The sequence below is a fragment of the Catharus ustulatus genome, chromosome 5 (genome assembly GCF_009819885.2).
Source record: "Catharus ustulatus isolate bCatUst1 chromosome 5, bCatUst1.pri.v2, whole genome shotgun sequence".
Lineage (NCBI taxonomy): Eukaryota > Metazoa > Chordata > Aves > Passeriformes > Turdidae > Catharus > Catharus ustulatus.
The window spans coordinates 18,072,259-18,094,687 of record NC_046225.1 but is presented as its reverse complement, the minus strand read 5'-3'; the positions used below and the strand labels follow the sequence as shown (position 1 = coordinate 18,094,687).

Below are 22,429 nucleotides of genomic sequence, written 5' to 3'. Positions count from 1 at the left end.
AAGTCTCCTGGCCCGCCTTTTACCCTTGCTTCTCTCTCGGTCTGTGCCCGGGGAACAGGTGCTCCCACCTTATCACGCCTCCCACCTCACCGCTACGGAGGACGCGACAGGGTGGGCGCAGGGGGCCGGGCGGGGGGCGCGCACTCAACAGGGAGCAGGAGCCGCTGCTCCTCCTTCCCTCCATCCCTCCCTCCCTCCTTCCCGCGGCGCATCCCCCCGCCCCCCGCCCTCGCCTCTTGCGGGGCTGCCGCCGGGGTGGTGCCAGCAGAGCCGGCGGGCTCGGCTCCTCGGGATGTGCTGAGCAGGGGCCGCTCGCTGCCTCGGCCGCTCTGCCCGCAGCGCCGCACGCCTGCCCGGAGCGGCTCCGTGCCCTGGCCGAGGAGCCCGGCGGTGAGTGCGGGCAGGGCGGGGCCGCTCGGGCGTGTGCGTGCGATTACAGGTGTGTGGGTGACACCGAAGGGAGCTGGGTGCATACGTCCTGTTGAACGTGTGGGCGCGGGGCAGGGAGGAGAAGCCGTGTCCGCCGTGTGCCGGCGGCGTGCCCGTGGGTGCCCATATGGTCGCGCCGCTCGGCCGTCCTCGGTAGGTGCCTCGCTCCGTGTGTGCGTTTATGTGCCTGTCTGTGTGCGTGTGTAGATACATGTACACGCACGTATATGTGTATGGGCGCGACGCCCTGCTCGCTCCCTCCTCCCTCTGCAGGTGTCCGTGTGTTGTTCGATGTTATTTGGTGTTATTTGGTGTTATTTGGGGCACACTCGCGGTCCCCAGGTGTCCCCGCGCTGCCCCGGCACGCTCTGGGGACCGTGCGGGTGGCGGGGCCGGAGGGTCCCGCGGGCCGGTCTTGCCCCCCCCCGGCGCTGCACGAACCCCCTTGGCCATGCCAGGGCTGCGGGGACCGTGGGCAGCTCGGCTGGAGAACAAACACCGCCTTTCGCCGCACGCTCGTCACGAGTTAGTGGAAAGCTGCGACAGCCCAGATGCCTTCCTAGACATCCATTCCTCCTACTCAGCCTCTGGCAAAGAAGAGAAGATAACAGGCAGCACTTCTGTCTATGTGGGTGGAGGAGGAGAAAGGACTACTGATAATGCATTTGTCTAAGGGACGCTGATTCTGGGTTTTAATTACTATTTCAGTGGTTTCAGTGTAGCACTGGATTGTATTGCTGCCAGAGGACTCTCTTGGTACCTTTAGTGTAGTGCTTTTTAAATCCCGTGGTCTTGTTTTAGCCTTTTAGTAAAATATTTTCTCAGTTGTGATGCATGCAATGAACCCATTCAGGAAGACTCGGTTTCCAAAAGAATGATGTGGACTGTGTGTAAAATGCTGGACTAATGGAAATGCAGCATTTTTTATTTCCTCCAGTCCTGAGTTGTAATGGCATTTTCTTACAACAAGTGAACATTTGTCATTTATGAGAGGTTTTGTTTTATGTGGTTTGGTTTTCAGTTCTGTTTGTTTGCTTTTTTTAAGTTGCTGATGTTTATTTAAGTTGGCTTTTTTCTCTGGATGGGAGGTGGAGTATCATCAAATCACAGGGGTGAATCTTGCATTCAGCACACAAACAGAACTGTCCTTTGGGAGAAATGATGCCTTGATAGGCAAGGAAGCTACTTATATCAATGGAACCATCTTCCAATCAGAAATGCAATATTGGACACTTCTTCATAGGATTCTATGGAAATAGGATATCTGTTTCATATAGCAATACAATTTAGGGGTATAAATAATATAATTTTAAATTGTGATCCCATTCAGTTACAATATTTTTTTCACCTTTCTGGGAGAAAACACTGAAAAAACCTTAACGAAAATGTGTACTGTCTTTTTTTTTTCCCTCTAGAGCTGTCTGAAGAAAGTCTTCAGCCATGGATGTGTTCATGAAAGGGCTTTCCAAGGCAAAGGAGGGTGTCGTAGCAGCAGCAGAAAAAACCAAGCAGGGTGTGGCAGAGGCAGCAGGAAAGACGAAAGAGGGAGTCCTCTATGTGGGTAGGTGGGCAGCAGAGAGCATGCTCCTGATCGTGCACCTCAACATTCACAGCTGGAACCTCATCAGACCTTCTTCAAAAAATGTATATAATTGCTCATAGGAGACCATTGCAGAAGAAACAAGAGGAAAGTTGTGCCTTCCTGAGCTCTGGTTGTTTGAAGCTCTGTTCTTGTACAGTACAGGTCATTGGCTGGCACTCCATGCAGGAAGTTTGCCAGATCAAGGCTGAAGGGATGGTTGGTACGGTAGAAGTAAATAGGAAAAAAATGTAAGAGCTGGAGGTGGAGGTAGCTTCACAGCATTCTACAGAGCTTGTGGAGCTTGAGTAGCATTTCAGGAGAAGACAGTGGAGAGGTTGGCTCAGGAGTTGAGTAGTAGATGTGCTGACTGCTTGGTACATTGACAGCAACATTTTGTATGGCAAAGTGTTACCTTCTGAAATTAATTTCATGTTCTGTAATTATTATTGCAAATTCATGGCAGATATTTTCTACGACTTCTCAAGGAGGAGCCTCTTCAGTTAATGAGGTAGGGCAGGTAGACCACATGGTAGCAAAGCAATAGTTAGTGTCTTATTCTAGGCCAGTCAAGTCTTACATAGAGCCTGGGATAAAATTCTTTTCAAATCCCAGACTGGTACTTTCATGCAAGATAGTCATCTTCATTTAACAAGTATTGGGCTTTAGACGAGTGTCTTGCAAATGCTGTCATGAGAAATTCACAGGAAAAACAATCTGCCAAGACTGTATGAGTAAGTGGTTATTTATAAAAAAAAGATTATGGATCTGTTTCATCAAATAAAGCTAGTCTATAAAAGAATGGAGGGGGGAAAGATACTCTTTCCTGTAGGTCATTTCCGTTCTGCTGATTTTGAGCAGATCAGTTCTGTAATGGGCACTGTGTGTACTGAGGGAGATGTGCTCATGTAACAGAGAGAAGTTAAACAGAGCTGAAACCAGAGGCATTTCTTTTCAATGGGAGTACTGAGATCTCTGTTATTCCAGTCCTTTTTTGGATTCTCTCTACTGTTGCAGGCTAGTGCCAGTTTGTAAGAAATTATTTCTGCTCCAGATAGTGTGGACTACTCATTTGGAATATAGTTCCCTCCCTTTTTTAAGCCATAGCAAAGCTCAGTGCTCTTGCCAACAGGGATGGCAGTCATTTTGAGCACTAATTGTAGGATGAATCTATTTTAAAATGAGCATCTGCTCATTTTCAAGGTATCAAAATAGATGTTCTTCCACTGTATATTGTGCTTAATGTTGGAATTATTTTCCAGAGCTAGGACTTTTTCATTTTGTTTTCTTGAAGCCCTGGCCATGCTTCTGGAGTCATTGATTTCTTTGTATTAGAAGCCAGCATTGTGTGCTAAATTAATCTTTGTGTCTGACCTGTTCTTCAGACCATAATAACATTTGAACCTAGTTCTGTTCCCAAAGGCAACAGATTTCCTGTTGCCGTCAGAGACACTTTTGCTGAGGTTGAACTTTGGAGGGCAGGGTTGCTATTTTTTAAGAATTTCAAGAAATTACTGGGGACAACAGAACCCTGAGCTCTGGTAGCAACCTGTGCATGTGACTGTAGTAATGGTGGAGGATCCTTCTCCCAACTAGGTGTCTCCTTTTCAGGAGGCAAGGGCTATGTGCACACTTTGTAGTGCAGGTAAAAGAGCTTTTGGTTGGAAGCTGTCTCCAGAAGCTCTGGCAGCTTGTGTCCAGTGGTGTGCTTGCCCATGCAGGCAGGACATTTCAACATTTCAATAGGGAAAGGAGGAGCTGGATGTTTCTCTGTCTACTTCCCAAACACACAGCGGAGATGTCTCTTCCCCTGTGCAGCATTAGTAAAGGCCAGTATAATAATCTTGTGTTCTGTAGGCTGATAATGATTGCAGTGCAAAAAGGGATGAAGCCCCTTTATGAGCAGAGGAGAGGAGCAGAACAATTCATTAGAGCTCCTGAAGACTTCTCACTCCCTTTTTCTATAGTTGGATTTTCAGATTTGTGATTCACAGCCAGATAATACTGTGAAAGCTGCCTGACATCTTGCAAAAAAGAACCTAACAACACTGGGCTGAGTGGGACCTGTTAATCATTTTCAGTTTCATAACACTCAGCCTCCAATTGCTGCTGGAGAATTAAGAAGATGCAGAGTCTTTGGTCCAGATCCCCTAGGTGATGTGGTTTCCCACTGAAATCAGTGCAATTTAAGTAAATGTGGAAAACACCTAGACCTTTCTGTCCATGCTGCTGGTAACTATTATGTGCAAGAATATAACCTAATTCTACCTGGTAAGGGTTCTGTTAACAGCAACTGCTGTTTGGGATGAAATGTGGTCATTGTAATTCTTCTATTCTTGTTTTGGTTTTAGGTTGTTTTTTTTTTTTGGCACAAGGAAAGGAAAATGTCTGCTGGCAAAGGGAGAAACTTAGATCTCTGTAGAAGAGCAGTGTATTGGAGGATTAACTGAGGGGTTTTTTTCCCTCTCCAAGCTGAAGTCTCTACTTTCTTCCCTCAGTCCACTGTCTGGCCTCCCTTTTAGTACCCAAGATCCCTTCAATACAGTCTACAATGTGTTTTCATGCTTTCAACTATTGGGGTTTTTTCCCCCTTAAATTTCTCTGCCAATGGACTTCACCATTGGTTCTCTCTTAACTCGTTGTAGCACAGCATCAGGACCTTTCTTGATGTCAAACAATGACCTGATAGCTGGTAGAAAGGACTATGTGTGCTGGAAATTTAAAACTGCATCTTGGTATGTCCTTTAAGAGCTGTGAGTATGAAGTAGAGAGGAAGTGAATGGCAGTACTTAATCCCCACTCACTTTGAAACCAGGAACTGAGTAAGAAGGATGTGCTCACACACTTTTGGTGATGTGGTGTTCAAGATGAGCTTCATGTGTGCTTCCAGGGAGCTGAAGTTTTTGCTCAGTTGACTCTTGTGTGCTCAGTGTTCAGGAATGGAAGTTTCCAGTCTGATTGTTTTTGGTGTATCACAAGCTCACAGAACAAAGGAATAGTTTTTTACTAGCAGGCTGGCTGACAGTTGTTTACTACTCCCTGTGCTGGCACACTGCCTTAGAGTAGAGCAGAACAGTTATGACCTATTTGGCAAAGCCATCCAAATTCTTCCACTCCCATTTCATAGTGTTTTTTATTTTCCTTTGGTATTAGAAAAGCCAGCAGAGTAGTTGAGGGACTCAAGTTTGGTCTGGTGGAATAAAGGGCTTCAGGACATGGAAGCATTTTCTTTAAGTGTTGGTTGCCCCTTCCTCTAATTTGGGCTTGTCTCCCAGTCTGCAGCCAGCTCTGACTAAGCAATGTGATTAGTCCATTGGTATCTCAAATAATCCAGAAATTAGTGTATTTGCAAACTGCTGATCCCTTCCTTCATTCTGGCACAATGACAGCAATGATAATAAATCATGAGGAGACTCTATGGTATTTTTTATAATTGAAAAAAAAAAAGAAAAGAAATGCTGTTTAGTGTTCTGCCTTCCCTCACACAGATGTCTACTATAGCTAGGAAAAGTAGCATTAACATGTACTACTATTGCTTCTTGGTTTAGGTTAGAGTCATGTTCCTTGGTCTTTACATTATCCCTACTCTGATTCCTCTGTTCCCCTTGTTATGCAGGGTACAATGAGCAAGACTACTGGTGTTTTGGGAATGTCTGGATGAAAGACAGCTAGTTTCTCCTGGAAACAATGTGGACAACCAGCTTTCCTTCATGGCCAGCCAGAAGTCATCCTACTGAATTCAGCTCTTGTTATTTATAGGCCTGTTCTGGCAGATCCTAGTGTGCTTCTAGATGCTGTTGTAGCTGTGATGGCAGGAACAGCTCCTTGCATGCAAGTGTGCAGCAGTGGGGCAAGTACCCTTGAGCTCTAACATATGCTGTAGGGTCTGGAACACCACCCAGCTGGTTGTTTGCCAATTAATGGATCTGGCTATACATACTGCTGTTCCATATGGGTCTGTGAGCTGGCCTTTTCAAAGAAAAGTCTGTTTTCCACTAAAGATACCAGAGTTTCTGCGTGAGTTGTGGTTATAGCAGTGTTGTGTGTGGGTAAGAATCGACTTGGAATAGGTCCCTCTGGAGATGTGTGCATTGCATGAGTCCTCAGGGAGTTCTGTCATACCATCCATCCCTTTCTGGCCTTAGGAAACAGAGTACTTGCTAATTCACAGGTTTCCATGTCATTAATAGCTTGGCTTGCAAACAGTCAGTTCAACGACATGAACGAGATATTGGCCAGTTCTACCATTGCCTTTTAAAACATGTGCTTTATATTAAGTATTCCAATAAACACACTGTAAGCCTGCAGTGGTGTTTAGTTGCTAGAAGTCAGTAGAACTATCATCTGCTTGAATTCCAGGATGTGTTTTGCTTCTTCAGGACTTGTGGTGGTACAAAATTGAGAACCAAAGTCCTTAAACAAGTACTTAGGTATGAACACTTTGCATATTATGAAACTCCTGATTGTTCAACAGTAAATATTTTTCAGTGAGAGAAAGCAAACTTTTTTAAAAGAGAAAATTGGAATAAAGGGGGAAAAGGCTTCTCAGCTGTTGGACCTCATTATTAGGTAAAGGAACATTTCATTTTACTTGAGGCAGTATTTTTTCCGTTGTATTTATTACAGATTATTTTTCTATTCCTTCTCATAGGTAGAAGTGCCTTTTCAATCACATAACCAATCTAATAGTGCTGGAGCTACATGATTAAAGTTCCATAAATTTGCACTAGTAGCATAAAGGACATATTGATGAATGAGCTTATATTGTGTTTGTGTTTAATGGTATTATTGTAAAGAATTTTGGACAAAAAGTTGATATTTCCAATATTTAATGGTATTATTGTAAAGAATTTTGGACAAAAAGTTGATATTTCCAATATTTTTCTGCTTATGCGTTTTCTTTTGTTATGTTAGAAGTGTAAAGTTAGAAGTATAAATTATAATGTCTCAAATACTGAATGACAGCAAAAAAACTGCATTACAAGTAAGGTCATTTCTGTATTGGTAAGAAAAATAAAATGTCATCCTGTCTCTGGCAGACTAGGTAAGATGATTAACTAGGAGCCATAAACGCTTTTAATTGCACATTGTTAAGCATCATAGTCCACAGATGGATACTAATCACTGAATTGTAGCCAAATAATGGAACTTGACAAGGGCAAGTAGAGGGCTGGTAGGGGAAAAGACGCCTGGTTATGTTTTAAAGAGCAGGATGTGCTAATTTGTTTCTCCTCCCCTTAAAGACATAGGAGATACTTCCTGTCATGCAGCATGGTGAAAAGTCATGGGTTTTTTTGCATGGTTGTTGCAGAAATCAGTTTGGTCTTCAGTGTGGCAGAGTTTTGCATCTTCCCTTAAACTTTTTATTTTTCTTTTAATAACCTTAGAAAATATTGTATACAACTGTATGCTGTCTACATATTAATCCCTCTTTATCATCTATCTTGTCTTTACCAGTACTTAAGAATATGCGTTTTCAAACTAATATTTTTCTTTGTTTAGGTTCCAGGACCAAGGAAGGAGTTGTTCATGGTGTTACAACAGGTAAGATAATCATCTCTTGATTTCAACTGCTTTCCTACATGAGATTAACCAGCCATTTAGCTGTTAAAAATTCTGTTGTTTTGAGAGCCCTACAATTTATGAAAGATGGAAAAGCATAGGAAAATTGAGAGATCTGGTCAGGGGAAGACTGAATGGAAATGGAAAGAAAAACAAGTTCAGAGTTTTGATTTGAATTTGTCACGGTTATGAGTGTTTCAAAATGTTCAGAAGTCTTTGATTTCAACAGAGTGTAGAAAAGTCTTAGTTGACCATAGGGCATTGAATAAAATGTGTAATTTTCTGCTGCAGAATGTCTGCGTTCTAGAGATGTGAAGAGAATGCATGGTCAAGAAATTTGTTTTTCTCCTAACAAATTCAGAAACAGATAAGACAGTAGAAAAGGATTTCTTTTTTTCTTAGTGTACAGCCAGTGTATCATTCAGCTCACATATCATTATGCTCACATAAGCCAAGGCCAAGGATAAACAGTGATAGGTAAACAAATGTCAGTACTTAATACGCAACCCACATAAATGGTTGAAAAGTCAGTCAAGAGTATTTCTAGTATCAAAACAGAACAGAATATCAAGGGTAGTCCTTCAGAGTTTAGCCTTAGGCTGAGCATCCGTGCTGTTGTGAGATTTGAAATCTCAGCTTGTTAGACCTCAATTAGGAGAACTATTCAGAGGGATCATTACTATGACCAGTAGAGGATTGCAGTAGAATGAGATTTGGGGCACATATATCCAGTATCCTCACAGATGTGGGAGCAGCAACTGACAGCTCTAGGAAGCAAGTTAATAGAGGTGATGTTCACCAAGCTGGGATGTGGTAGAATCAAATTCAAGGGCATTTGCACATGTATGAAATATGCTGAAGCACTGGGATTCTAGTGACCTATCTCAGTGAGGGACTTCTCTTCCTCATCCTGAAAAATCTACTGATCCCAAATGCTGTACCTCTCTTTATGTTGATGGCAAAATGTTTAGTTAGGCAGGAAATTTTCAGTAGGTGAATAGAATTTTTAATGGGTTTGAAAATACGTGAAATTTTCTTCTGGAAGGTACAAAACAGTCTGTAAAGCCAAACATAAGGGAAACACATCTGTTATGTACTTTGCCTGTGAATAGAAAATTTGAAAAGTTACTGTTCATTTTAGGCAAAACAGTAGCTACTCCTCAAACACTTTAGGAAACAGGTGACACGAAAAAATGCCAAAACTTGGGAATAATGGATTCTGTGCCACAGTTTGCTTCCTTCTGGCCTTTTAAGCTGTTTGAGATGAGTTTAGCTGTTGAATGAAAAAGGAAAATGAACAGAGTGAACAGGTTGAAATTTGGCAGTGAAAAGAGATTACTTCAGGCAAAATCTAGAGATCATGGCTCCCAAAATGAAACAGTATGGACTTGCTAGTGAAAGAACAGAGAAACTGCTTGGACACATTTTAAGAATGAAAAAAATAATAGCAAGCCTATAAATAGTTGTTCTGGAAAGAAGACAAGGCAGATAAAAAACAGATTTGGGTCCACGGTAGTGATTCTATGAGGACAGAGATGCTAGTGAAGTTGCAGTCGAAATCAAATCCATTCAAATCAATGCTGTTAGAGTTGATGTGACAAAAATGCCTTTTAAGCCACTTGTAAAGGCCTACTTGTCTCTTTTCATATGACTGGGAGTTCACAAGCTCTGCCAGTCTTATGATATTCACTCCCTAGTGCACCATGTGAAACCTGAGGTGGATTAAACACACTGTTATGTACATGAAAACGGTTTGAAAGGTTGGAGACAGTCAGATACAAACTAGAATCACAGATGAAAAAATGAGTGTTGACAGTTTTGCAGTCAGTCTTTTCTTAATGTCTGAGTTCCAAAATCTTGATAGTTTTGGTATCTTTGAATAAGTTGTGATTTAACCCCCTATCCTGGTGGAATGACTGTGAAATGATGCACCTTAAAGGGGTAAAAAACCTAAATGCATTCTTCAGTCCGTTTATTTCCAAACCCAGAATTACTAGAAGGGGGTGTTTCTTGCTTTGAATGTGACCTGATTGTACCAGGTTTAGTGACATCGAGACACTGTGGAATGAGGATTCCAGGCTGTGATTCACAGGAATATGGTAAGTGTATTATTTGTCAGGTCACCCTTTCTCTGAACTTATGATAAACCAGCTTTGCTTACTGGTTTTATGAGGTGTATGCTTGTGTTTAAACTTGCCTTCCTAATTAAAATGTGTCCTGGCCTTTGGCTGTAAATGCATAATTCATCTATCTTACTTATCTCCCAGAAATATCAAAGATGATACAGTCCATCCCCTGATATTCTAAATAAAGCACTACTTGTAAATAAGTCAGGGCAAAAAAGGTCTTAGTCCTTCAGTCACGTGAGTGAATATGCAATATTGATAGTAGTAATATGCAATATTGATAGTAGTAAACCATAGACAAGTGTTTTGCTTAATTCTTTTATCTGATCATTCTTGTTCTTCTTAATATTCTTAGTCATTGGTATTCCTGCTCTTTAACTCCATCAGATATCTTACAGAAAATTGCATAAATTAAAGAACCACCATCTTTATGGCATCTTTGTAAATTAATTCTTTGAGTACTTAAGACAACCTTACTGTTTGGAAAACATACTCAGAAGTATTGTTGGTACAATTAGAGCAAGTTCATTAATTCAGAGAAATTCTGTGGTCTGTATCTACCTTTCTTGTTCAAAGTTGAAAGTAACTAGTTATTATTTTGAATTGATCCAGAGGTTTTGCATTGATACCATATGCTAGCTGTTTGTATGCTATCCACTGTGATAAGTTGTGAAAAGGCAACTTCAATGCCAAAACTTTTTGCACATTGCTGTAGGCAGTATTAGAACTTAAACTCAGTTAGCCTTGGTATGGTCATTGTACATTGGCCCAGCATCATTTACTGGAATGGACAGTCTCTGCATAGACGAAAGAAGTAATCAGGTCATAGCACAACAAAGCTCTGCAGAAGATGATTTACTCTGGTTCTCAACACTGTGATGCAAAGCAGATATCAATTTTAGAAAGACTTAATGGCTTAAGATCATTAAGCAACCTGGTATTCAGATAAATTTAATAAGCTGGAATCAACCCCCTGCATTCTGAACTGATTTGTTTGTGCACACTTAATGCTTTTCCCATTACCATTTAGTGTAAGCAATAAAATTCACGAGACTGGAAAACTATTTTGTTTTTTCTTCTCCTGTTGTGGGGTTTTGACCCCAAAAAGGCCCTCAGAGCTAGAGGGTCACCAGGCTGGAGCTCATTATTGGAGTCTCTCTGGTAATGATGTTGATGTTTAGTTATTCCTTAGAGACAGGAAGGAAGATTTTTCTTCTTACTATGATTGCTTTTGCCAATCTGTGCTATTTATATAGTTTGCTGAATTTATCTTCATGGCTCTGATGTTTGAAGCAGTGTGTGAGAAATGTTCCATGGTAATTCCTGTGTCAGCTTTCTTGTGCAATGTCTGTGTGCTGGTTTTGTCTGGGATGGAGGTAATTTTCTTCAGAGTACCTGGTGTGGAGCTGTCTGGGATTTGTGCTGGAACCAGTGTTGATAACATAGGGATGTTGTAGTTATTGCTGGGCAGAGTTTACACATCAAGGCATTTCCTGCTTCTCACCTCACTCCACCTATGAGAAGGCTGGGGGTTCACAAGGAACTGGGGCAAGACATGGCCAGGACAGCTGACCCCAGTTGACCAGAAGGATATTCCACACTGTACAGCATCATACTGAGCAGTAAAACTATGGGGAAGGTTGGTGGGGGCCATCTGCCTGGGGACTGGTTGGACATCACTTGATTGGTGGTGAGCAATTGTTTTAATTTGCATCACCTGTGGGATTTATAGCTTTCTCTTTCTTTATTTGCCTTTTAATTAATTTTTTTTTATCACTAGTATTATTTTATTTGAAATTGACCCATACTTAACCCATGAGTTTTCTTACTTTTACCCTTCCAGTTCTCTTCCTCCCCATCCTACTGGAGGAAGAATTGAATGAGGAGCTGTGAGGTGCTTAGTTGCCAGCTGGGGTTAAAACATGGCTGTCTGAAATAGAAGCAATCTTAAGTATACTGCTTTTGTTACTGCATTTATCAATATCTTCTTGTTGTGGCAGTGACAGTACTAGTGGCTTGACTGTTTCCTTTTTCATTTGAATTTGTATGTACTAAGCCTTTCCTAGGATAATTTGTTTCTAGGAGGAGGAAATGTACAGTATTTTCACGACTATAAGGCGCACCCTGTTGACTGAAATTTTGATCGAAACCCGGAAGTGCACTTTATAATCCGGAGCGCCTTAAATATGGTCAAAGTTCGGAAATTTGCCAACCCACAAGTGTGAGCCATGCTGCGAGGCGGGGCCGCGCCGCAGGAGCCCCAAGCCATGGCCGTGCGGCGGGAGCCTGGACCTGTGGGAGCCACGGCTGTGTGGTGGGAGCCGGGAACCCTGAGCCCTGACCACACGGCGGGAGCCCAGAGCCGCAAGCCGTGCCAGCTGCCACTGGGGGCAGATGGGAGTGCCAGGGCCCGCAGCACGGGGAGGGCGCCTGGGGCTGCGTTTAAAGGCTACGCCAATCTGTGATAAATGTTTGCAAATTGAGCACCTGCCAGTAAACCCTGCGATTGCATGATTCTGTTGCTAATTTGTTACTTTGTTGCTCACGGATCCTCGGTGCAAAAAAAAAAAGTGCACCTTGTAGTCCAGTGTGCCTTATAGAATGTACAAAGTTCGGAAATTTGCCGACACCCGGAAGTGCGCCTTATAATCCAGTGCGCCTTATAGTCATGAAATTACTGTGCTTCAGACAGTGCCTTCCCAAAATACTGTAGTACTGGGAACAGAAACCACTGGATAGTTGCTCTTGGTATATGGTTGTACAGTAGTTTCACGAATACAAGCCGCACGGATTATAAGCCGCACCCCCGGTGCCTCGACAATGTTGCTGTCTTTGTCAATAGATAAGCCGCACCCCGAATATTAGCCGCACTTTCGTTCGTCGCGAGAATCCGTGCGCAGCTTTCACAAATCGGCCAATTAGTAACAGGATCGCGGCATAGCGGGCTTTACTGGCTCGGGGCGGGGCCAGGCAGGCTCGGCCCGCTCATGGTTGCCGACGGGGCCGGGTGGCCCAGCTCAGCGCCACGGCTCGGCGGGGCTGGCCGGGTGGTGCTGCTGCCGCCGCCGCCGGGCTCGCTGGCCCCCCTCTCCCGTCAGCACCGCCCCGCTGCCGCGTTCGCTCGCCCGGCTGGCAGGGCTGCCGCCGCCGGGCTCGCCGTCCGCCCCGCTGCCGCTTTCGCTCGCCCCGCGCCGCGCCTCGCGAGCGCCGCGCCCGCCCCGCGGCGCTTTCGCGGCTCGCGGCGGCGCTTTCGCGGTTCGCGGCTCGCGGCGGCGCTTTCGCGGCTCGCGGTTCGCGGCTCGCGGCTCGCGGCGGCGCTTTCGCGGCTCGCGGTTCGCGGCTCGCGGCGGCGCTTTCGCGGTTCGCGGCTCGCGGCGGCGCTTTCGCGGCTCGCGGTTCGCGGCTCGCGGCGGCGCGCTCGCGGCTCGCGGCTCGCGGCTCGCGGCGGCGCTTTCGCGGCTTGCGGTTCGCGGCTCGCGGCGGCGCTTTCGCGGCTCGCGGTTCGCGGCTCGCGGCGGCGCTTTCGCGGTTCGCGGCTCGCGGCGGCGCTTTCGCGGCTCGCGGTTCGCGGTTCGCGGCTCACGGCTCGCGGCTCGCGGTTCGCGGCTCGCGGCTCGCGGCGGCGCTTTCGCGGCTCGCGGTTCGCGGCTCGCGGCGGCGCTTTCGCGGCTCGCGGTTCGCGGCTCGCGGCGGCGCTTTCGCGAGCGGCGGCGCTTTCGCTCGCCGGGCGGCGCTTTCGCGAGCGCCGCTTTCGCTCGCCCCGCCGGCAGGGCTGCCGCCGCCGCCACCACGCTCGCCGGCCGCCCCCTCCCGTCTGCACCGCCGCCGCGTTTCCTCGCCCTGGCCGGCACTGCAGGCCCCCGCACCGCCGGGCTCCCCCACGCTGCTGGCCCCGATTATGCTGGGCTTCCCCCGCTGCCAGGCAGCCCCACCCGCCGGCCTTCCTGCTTCTGCCATGCTCCCCTGCACTGCTAGCCCCAGTTCTCCCGGGCTCCCCCGCCCTGCTGGCTCAGGCTCTGCCGCCCGCCCCCCACTCTGCTGGCCCCGCCTCTGCCAGGCTTTCCCACCTCTGCCGGGGCCGGCCGGGCTCCAGCTTGGCTTGGGGCTGCCGCGGGCTCTCACTTCCGTGTTGGCAGCTTTTAGAATTTTGTTAATAGATTAGCCGCCCCGGAATATTAGCCGCACTTCCGGGTTTCCACCAAAATTTTGGTCAAATTGGTGCGGCTTGTATTCGTGAAATTACTGTACTTTCCATGACAACGTAATATAAGAAATGTGGGTATAATAATGGCATTGAGAATCAGATGTTTTATACTGCAGCATCCACAGCGCATTCGGTTCCACTCTGTTTCTTGATATTTTAAGGTGCTTTAAGAGCTTGAGATAATGAAACTACAGTAATTTCACGAATACAAGCCGCACCAATTTTACTGAGATTTTGCTCCTAAACCGGAAATGCGGCTAATACTCAGGCGCGGCTAATATGTGAATAATTTTCTGACTTTTACAACCTCAGAAGTGCCAGCCAGAGTGCCATGCCGAGCCGAGCTACTGCAAAGTCGGCATTTTGCGATGGTTACAAATTGTTACTCTGTTGCACCGCGGGTGGAGCCTGGCTCCCTGCAGGCAGCACGGGGGGCGGGGAGAGAGGCGGGAGAGCTCTCTCCTTCCCTCCTCTACCACAGCCCGGGGAAGAGACGGGGGGGCCCCGCGCCACCATTGCCGTGGCTCTGGGAGGTGGCGGGGGACCCGGGCCACCATTGCTGTGGCCCGGGGAGGAGGGGGGGGACCCAGGCCACCACTGCCACGGCTCTGGGAGGCGGTGGGGCACACGCACCGCCATTGCTGCGGCCCGGGGAGGAGGGGGGGGACCCGGGCTGCCACTGCCGCAACACGGGGAGGAGCGGGGTCCCGGGCCGCCACTGCCGCGGCTCGGGGAGGCGGCAGGGGGCTCCATCCCTGCCTGCCACCACAGGGCAGCGCTGGGCCATGGTGACCGAGCCCAGTGGCAGTGGCGGCTGGCCCCACCGAGCGGCAGCGCTGAGCTGGGCCACCTGGCCCCATTGGCAACCCCGAACGGGCCGAGCCTGCACAGCCCGAGCCGAGCCAGTAAACCCCACCCTGCCGCCGTTCTGTTACTATTAGGCAACTTTGTTGCACGCGGGTCCTCGCTGCGAATGACAGAGTGGCTTATATTCAGATGCGGCTTATTTATGGACAAAAAACAAAATATTTGCCAACGCCCAGAGATGCGGCTTATAGTCCGTGCGGCTTGTATTCGTGAATTTACTGTAATTGTCCCTGTGACAGTCAACACCGTACAACCATGCTTTATCATTTTATCAGAAAGTATGAATCTGCTCAAGGTCAACTGAGCCCTTATCAACATTGAGCCTACTGAATTTGACCTTTACATGTTCTGCCATTCAATGTTTTTTGGAAAGGAGAATTTTCAAAGCAATATATGTCACTCTCATACAAAAAAATTTAACAGAATGAAAGGACCCTCAGTTATAGAATCGTAGAATGATTTGGGTTGGAAAAGACCTTAAGGATTTTCTGATTCTAATCCACTTACATGTGCAGAAATGCCTTCTGCTAGACCAGGTTGCTCATGGCCCCCTGGCCTTCAGCACTTCCAGGGATGGGGCATCCACAGCTTTTCTGGGCAACCTGTTCCAGTGCCTCACTACACTCACAGTAAAGAATTTCTTCCATATCTAAACTAACTCTCTTTTAGCCTGAAGTCACCTACTCCTACCCTGTCCCAGGAGGATCCTGTAAAAGTTTCTCTCCACCTTTCTTGTAGGGTTTTAGGGACTGGAAGGTCTCAGGAACTAGGATCTCACAAGCTCTGTCTTCATAGGAGAGGTGCTCCAACTCTCTTACCATCTTGGTGGCATCCCTTGGACTCACTCTATCAGGCCCATGTCTGTCCTGTGCTGGGACTCCAGAGCTGCTGCAGCACTGCAGGTGGGGTCTCAGCAGAGCAGAGGGGCAGAATCACCTTGCTGGCTATCCTGCTTTGGAACGCAGCCCAGGATCTCTTCCAGAAAATGAATGAGACCAAGGAAAGATAAAAAGCAGTAGTGAACTGTACCCAAAACATATCTCCCATTCTTTTAATTATTTTTAATTTAAATATTTATTGTAGAGCTAGATCTTTGGATCTTTTGTAAAATTGTACTTTATTGCTTTAGAATTCTTTTTGCCTTTTGGAACAACATGAGTGAGTTTGTTTCATGATGTTACTCAGTTTCTCTCTGAAAGACTCCAAGCAGTCAGGTCTCACTAGGCTTTACAAGATAGAGTGCGTTATGAGAACACACTTCTTAAAATATATGTTTGCAAGAACTAGTGGAAAGTTTGCTATATAAATTTCATGTGTAGAATCAAAAGCTTTTTGTGGTCTGTAGCTGGTAATAATCACATGGGGCATCTTTATAGATTCCTTTTTGCACTTGCTACGTTAAGTCATATCTTCCCTGGGGGCAACATTTGCTTTTCAGCAAAACCCACTTTTGATTCTTTTTTTTTTTTCCCTTAAGAAAGCATGGCAGTAGAGTAGTGGATGTATACAGTGGAATTTCTCATGAGCTTTTAGATTATTAGTGTGTATAGTGTTGGAGATACTGGAAACGGACTTTTTCTGTTTCTAATTTCAGACAATGTGTAGTCTGCTGTTCTACTCTATAATAAAAGCTTCTGGTCATAACAGAGATAAAACTTAATTAGTTACTAACTTTTCCCTTTAAATTAGCTAGAAGAAGCATTAAATTTTCTGCCCTCATTTTCAGTGAGCAGATATTTATAATTTGGGTCTTTAATAAAAATTGCTTATTAGTCATGTTGTTTAGCTTTCTAGCTTTTTCCTAATTTTTGCTATTTAGTATCAATCATAGTAATGCATACTGCTTGCCCTGTGATATAGACAACCGATGTTCTTTATGTAAGGAATTAAAGAAATGTAATTTATCCACAGAAAGTCTAATTTTCAAATGGGCTTCCCAAAAAATGACTCAGAAATGGTGACCTAACTTTCAAGCAGTATCTATCCCATGCTCATAATGGATACAGATAAAGCTATGAATACATTTTATGCATCGGATGCGATTTAGCCTGAAGCAAAGTATAGCATTAGCTAGAATGGCAAAAATATATGATGGATGTCTTTGAAAAACATTCCCTTGTTTAGAGGAGTACATGTGTGTTTTGCTAAAAATCTGGGTATGTGACTTCAAGGCATGAAGTCATTCCATCCCTTTTCTTAGAGCAGTTTCACTGTAGTTTTAGCTGCTGTCAGAAAGAGCCCTTGGGGATGAATGAGCAGAAAAACCCTAGTGATATTCTGAAAGGTGGAATGGCAACTGCTGATGTATATGTAGGCTAAATGAGTTGTTGTTCCCTGGGGCTTGGAAGTTAGCTATTAATCCAGTTTGCTTTGGCATTCAGTCTTTTTTTAAATTAGTATATTATGTATCAGCATTGGGGCAAAAATCTCAAGGGAGTCAGCTAAAAGGTTCTGGTTGTAATTTTCTGGTTGAGCATTGATAGGTCTGATTTTTAATGAAATATATCTTAGAAAATAAAAATAATAATAATAATAATAATGATCCATGAGTTGAGTTTAATGCAAAAAAAAATCTTGTCTTGCATGCAGCAAGTGTTTGGTAGACTGATTCGAATGCATTTCCAAACTAGGATATATTATATGGTGATATGGACATAATAAATGTGCCTAAATAATGACTTTTCCTCCCTAAAGTGCAGTTAGACATGAATGAAAATGTCAGATGTCTTTCACACGAAAGAAATTGAGCCCCTGCTAAGGCTTATTTTTACCTCTGCAGCTCCAGCATTACCAGATGGATAGTTTAATTTCTTAAGATCCACTTGGGGTACAGAAAATGTAATGGCCTTATGGCTTTTCATGGTGTTGGGCTGTCAGTGATAAATTCTCTGAAAAACTTACAGCCCCCAGAGGCATAATGTGTTTTTCCATCTTCTGCTTCTCCTCAGTGGCTGAGAAGACCAAAGAGCAGGTGTCTAATGTTGGGGGAGCTGTGGTGACAGGAGTGACGGCGGTGGCGCAAAAGACGGTGGAAGGAGCAGGGAACATAGCTGCAGCCACTGGCTTGGTGAAGAAGGATCAGCTGGCCAAACAGGTTTGTTTGTTTGCAGTCTTTTTCAGGTGAGGAAGTGAGCAATGAGGGGCTCATGAACTGGGAGGCAGATGGAGCACTTTGTCTCTCAGCCATATGAATGGAGGATGAGTTGCGTTATGCCAAACGAACAGCAAAGATGATGTCTGCTGTTTATAGCTTGCATTTCAAATGACTTGCAGGATCTGGGAACTTGAGTATGATCAGGCATGGAACTTTACTATTCTGAAATGTCTTAGTTAATTTGGATCATGGTTTAGTGTGATCTAGTGGTGGTTCTGAACTCAGCAGCCTCTAGTGGATGCCAACTGCTATAGGATAGCTGCATAGTTTTGTGGAAATATAACTGTTTTTCCCAGTAATTTGGGATTGAAAAGCAATCTGCTAGTCCCAGAAGGTCAAACAGTAAATCTCAGGTTTAACAGCACAAGTTGTATCCTCTCTAGTTGTAGAGAGGAGGGTTTGTGTACCAATCCACTGACTGGTTATTGGACACACTTCATCTGAAGTCAAGATCTAGCTGGAAAGTCATTAATACAGTAACACTATCTCCAAAATGCCTCCAAATAGCCTCAAGTATTCAGATTACATTTGCTATAGGTCATCCTATAAAACTTTGTAGGTATTTTTATTCATACACTGTAGTTATATTCTTCCACTGACACTAGGTGAAAATTGACCCCAGGCTTTCCAAACGAGGGTTTCCAAAATGTGTACAGTGTTTTTCTGGAGACAAAAATAACCCAGAAGAGGCAAATACCTCCTTTTGTGCTGTTTTCTATATGAGCATTTAAGAATTAGACAAAAATAGGATTAGAAAGACTATTTAGTATTTACACAAAAAATGGCTCTCATGGAATTTAGCATGAAGTTCTATTGTATATCTTATTTGCAGTTAGTGTCCAGAGGAGCTGTAAAAATCGAATCCTTAAAAACTGGTCTTTTTTATCCTTATTGAAGTGTAGTCCTATCTGTCTGACAAATCCTATTGGTGCTTTACTATGGGGAGCAAAAAAGGATATTGCGTTATGGTAGGCATTCATTTCACTGTGGTGGATTGTCTTGAAAACATCTTGCAAGCAGTTTTTATTCTCTTTCAAATCAATATTCCTGGGGGATTTTTTAGTCCTCTTTTATTCAGATGTAAGTAAAATGTTGCTTTTGATGTGGTCATGGACCTTCATAAAAGCTGTGTGGGAAGATTTGCAAAATGGAGAATCTAATGAACTGCCAGGGGATACATGAATATGGCATGGTCACAGGAGTCTCTGCCCTTCGTTTCTGCTAAAGCTCTTGCGTAGTTTTATGCTGAGAATATTCTTTTCTCTTCACAGCTCTTGAAACTCAATGTAATAAGGATCATCACTGCTGTAATGCACAATTACCCCCCTTGGTATTGACCATAACTAATGCCCTTTTATCTCTCTCTATAGAGAGAGATCCCTGTAATTATTAAGTATAAAACAAATGTCTGCTGATTTTAATTTAAATCTGTTCTCTGTATGGTAAAGTTTAAATATAAGTCGTGATGGCTGTAACAGATTAAAATCACACCTGTGAAATGAAAGAACATCCATAATGTACATGCATATTATTCCTATAAATAGCACCATTATTCTGAACTGGTGCTTTGTTCTTTAGATGTGTAAAATCATTCATTTAAGGCTCGATACCGATATTTTTAGACTGAGTCATCTATGCAGTGTGGCCATGCAGCTGATGAGTGGCTCTTCCTGGACTGCCTTGCATCTGTCTTTTACTGCTTTTGCAAGAGATGAGTAGCCATTTAGAAAATGTTAATTTCAAAACTGAGTCACGTAAAGTTATTTTAAAACCTAGTAGGTTTGCCTTCCTTTGCAGCTCGGAGGCACATGGGATAGATTTTTGCTTGGATTTTCCAGGTAAACTACAACTGGGTAGGGCGGTTGTGGCCATCCTGAGTAGCAGGGACACAAGTCCCTTGAAGGAAGCAATATGAGTCTTTCTGAGGTAACAGAAGGTGCCAGCCAGGCATTAAGTCAAAGTATGTGCAATGTCCATCAATTTCAACTTTGTGTATGTAAGGTTGTGTGTGCTAAGGCTGCTTGCCTGTGTGAAAACCTGCAGTTTGGCATGGTGACTGACATTTTTCTTGTGCCATGATGGAAGTTTGCTTTTGTATTTCAGCTTAATTAAAAACACTAATTTTGTAGGTTTGGTTTTTTTACCTGTGGATAGTGATACCCATGCAGAGGAAATAGGTAGCCAATTCTTGGTCAAATTCTTTTTTGAGAAGTTTCTCCAAGCTGCCCTAGTGCAGCCTTAAAAACTGGTGTGCTTTGGAGCGTGAAGCACAGGCTTAAGCAGCTTTCGGAGTGAGGCCAGGCTGGAGGCTGCTGTGACACCCCACTGTCACCCACCTGCCCTGCAGCTGGTGTAAGCAGACAGTGTGGAGTCACAGCTGAGACAGGGATGACTTGAGAGTGCCTGTCTGAGGCTGCCTGGGGGAGTTCTGCTTTGGGAGAAGCTCACTGCTAAACACAGCCCGGGTGGTGGTGGTTAGTAGGCTCAAATTAGCTATAAAAGGGCTCATGTCCTGCAAGCAGTATTATACTGAACAGCAAAACATTTGTGTGCCTGTGTGTTTTGTGTACCAGTGTGTCTTCTAAATTAGTTTTTAAAAAGTAAAAACTATTGATAGTTGCATTTAATGAAGAGATGAACATGAATGTTCTATTTAGAAGTCAACCTGAATGTATGGATACAAATGAGGGTGGGTGTAGCAGCGAGTACCTAATGTATAATATTGTGTGAAAACAAAATATGGGTTACAAAGTTTATTGTTTTCAGATATGCAATTCACAAATTGAAGTTCTTAACCTCACGGAATCAATGTCATTTGGTTCCCTGGCACCTCAAGAATAAACAATTGCCAACTTCTGTGATTTCTATGCTGAGTACAGTAATTTCACGACTATAAGGCGCACCCTTTTGACTAAAATTTTCCCTCGAACCCAGAAGTGCGCCTTATAGTCCAGTGCGCCTTATCTGATGTACAAAGTTGCAAAATTTGCCAAACCAGAAGTGTGAGCTGTGAGCCGTGGGGGGAGCCGGCAGTGCCACGGCAGCCGGGTGGAGGCGGGCCTGGGGGCCCATGGTGCCTCCCTTCCCGGTTCCAGGCAGTCCCAGGGGCCCATGGCTGCCGGGTGAATCTGGGCCAGGGGGCCTGCGGCACCGCCCCTGCTGGGTACAGGCAGGCCCAGGGGCCAATGGCTGCCAGGTTGAGGCAGGGCCTCGACCAGCAACTGTGCAGGGGAAGCTGGGGCAGAGCCTTGCTGCAAAAAAAAAATGTGCCCTATAGTCCAGTGTGCCCTATATGATCTACAAAGTTGCGAATTTTGCTGACTCCCGGGGAGGTTCACCTTATAGTCCAGTGCGCCTTATGGTCGTGAAATTACTGTAATTTTATTTTTTTACTGTTCTAGCAGTCAAACTGAAATGTCAAGGTTCTTTGAGTACCCTATGATGCTATAGTCATATGGATTTCATGTGCTGTAGATTTTACTAAAGTAAATAGACAAACAGGTCTTGTCCTTAAGATTTTTGTGTTTTGCATGGATCATGTTTGGTACCCCTATGTGCTAAATCCTTTTTTTCCCCTTGTGTGTCTTAATTTAACACATTTGCAGTAAATAGCACTGAAAACACAAAATTACAGTAGCAGCTAACAAGTAGGTAGGTGTTGCACTTCCAGAGCAGGTAATACAACTCATTGGTTTAATTAAAAAGTTTTCAGTGAAAAAGTCTCTGTGTCAAGACTGACAATTTCAGCATTATGTGTTTTCTTCTATATAAAATACTAATTAACCAGGAGTCCTTGCTAATTGCATTTAATGTGAGAATTAATATAGAAGAGAAAAGCAATGACAAGTTTGCTGTATCTCCCCTTCCCACCCCCTGCACTTCCTGGCATTCCTTAGAATTCAAACAGTGTCATACCATAAACATTCAGTGCAGTGGAACCCACAGGTTTGGAGTATTTCTTGTCTTACTATTTTTCTTTTCTAGAACAGCTAATCTTGTGAACCAACAAAATTTTCCCCAGACATTATACTTTGTTCAGAGCCAAGATGTATGAATCCACTTTGGGGAATGACCATAATCAAATATAGAAATACATAGAAACCTTTGTGATCCTTCTTACAGGGAAGCTTCATGAGACATGGTGCATTGCTGAGACTAAAGACATGATGAAACACCTTTTAATTTTGGTGAGAGCAACTCAGTTTTGATTAAGACCCCCCAGTGTACTCCAGTCATCTGTTAGTTGTTCATTTGGGAAATCTTACTAGTGGAAGGGATGCAAACCCTGTGAGTGTCTCTGAAAATTTGTCCTTCAGTGGCAGAAGGAAGGATACTTTTCTGCTTTATTAAGCACCAGTTTCTTAAATGTGATACCACTTATTTCAAATATTTGATTTGTCTTGCTGCAAACTGAGATTCCTGTGTGTTCCCAAAGAAATTTTGGTTACCATCTGTAGTTTAAAAAACAAAAAAAGCTGAATATGAAATCTTGAAGTTTTGCGCTTACA

General features: G+C 44.4%; 1 protein-coding gene across 3 annotated transcripts in view; it reads left to right on the top strand.

Annotated features, from left to right (window-relative positions):
• Positions 1–242: 242 nt before the first annotated feature.
• Positions 243–22,429, top strand: part of SNCA (synuclein alpha) — a 67,044-nt gene continuing 44,857 nt past the window's right edge. Inside the window, exons 1-4 of one of the 3 annotated variants that reach the window (XM_033060931.1) lie at positions 243–390; positions 1,845–1,990; positions 7,511–7,552; positions 17,716–17,861. In XM_033060931.1, the coding sequence (XP_032916822.1) occupies positions 1,870–1,990; positions 7,511–7,552; positions 17,716–17,861 (309 nt within the window). In that variant the 5' untranslated portion in view covers positions 243–390; positions 1,845–1,869. Of the gene's footprint in view, positions 391–451; positions 583–1,032; positions 1,058–1,844; positions 1,991–7,510; positions 7,553–17,715; positions 17,862–22,429 lie in introns of those variants that run through there. The other 2 variants (XM_033060932.1, XM_033060933.1) reach the window with 2 other exon arrangements.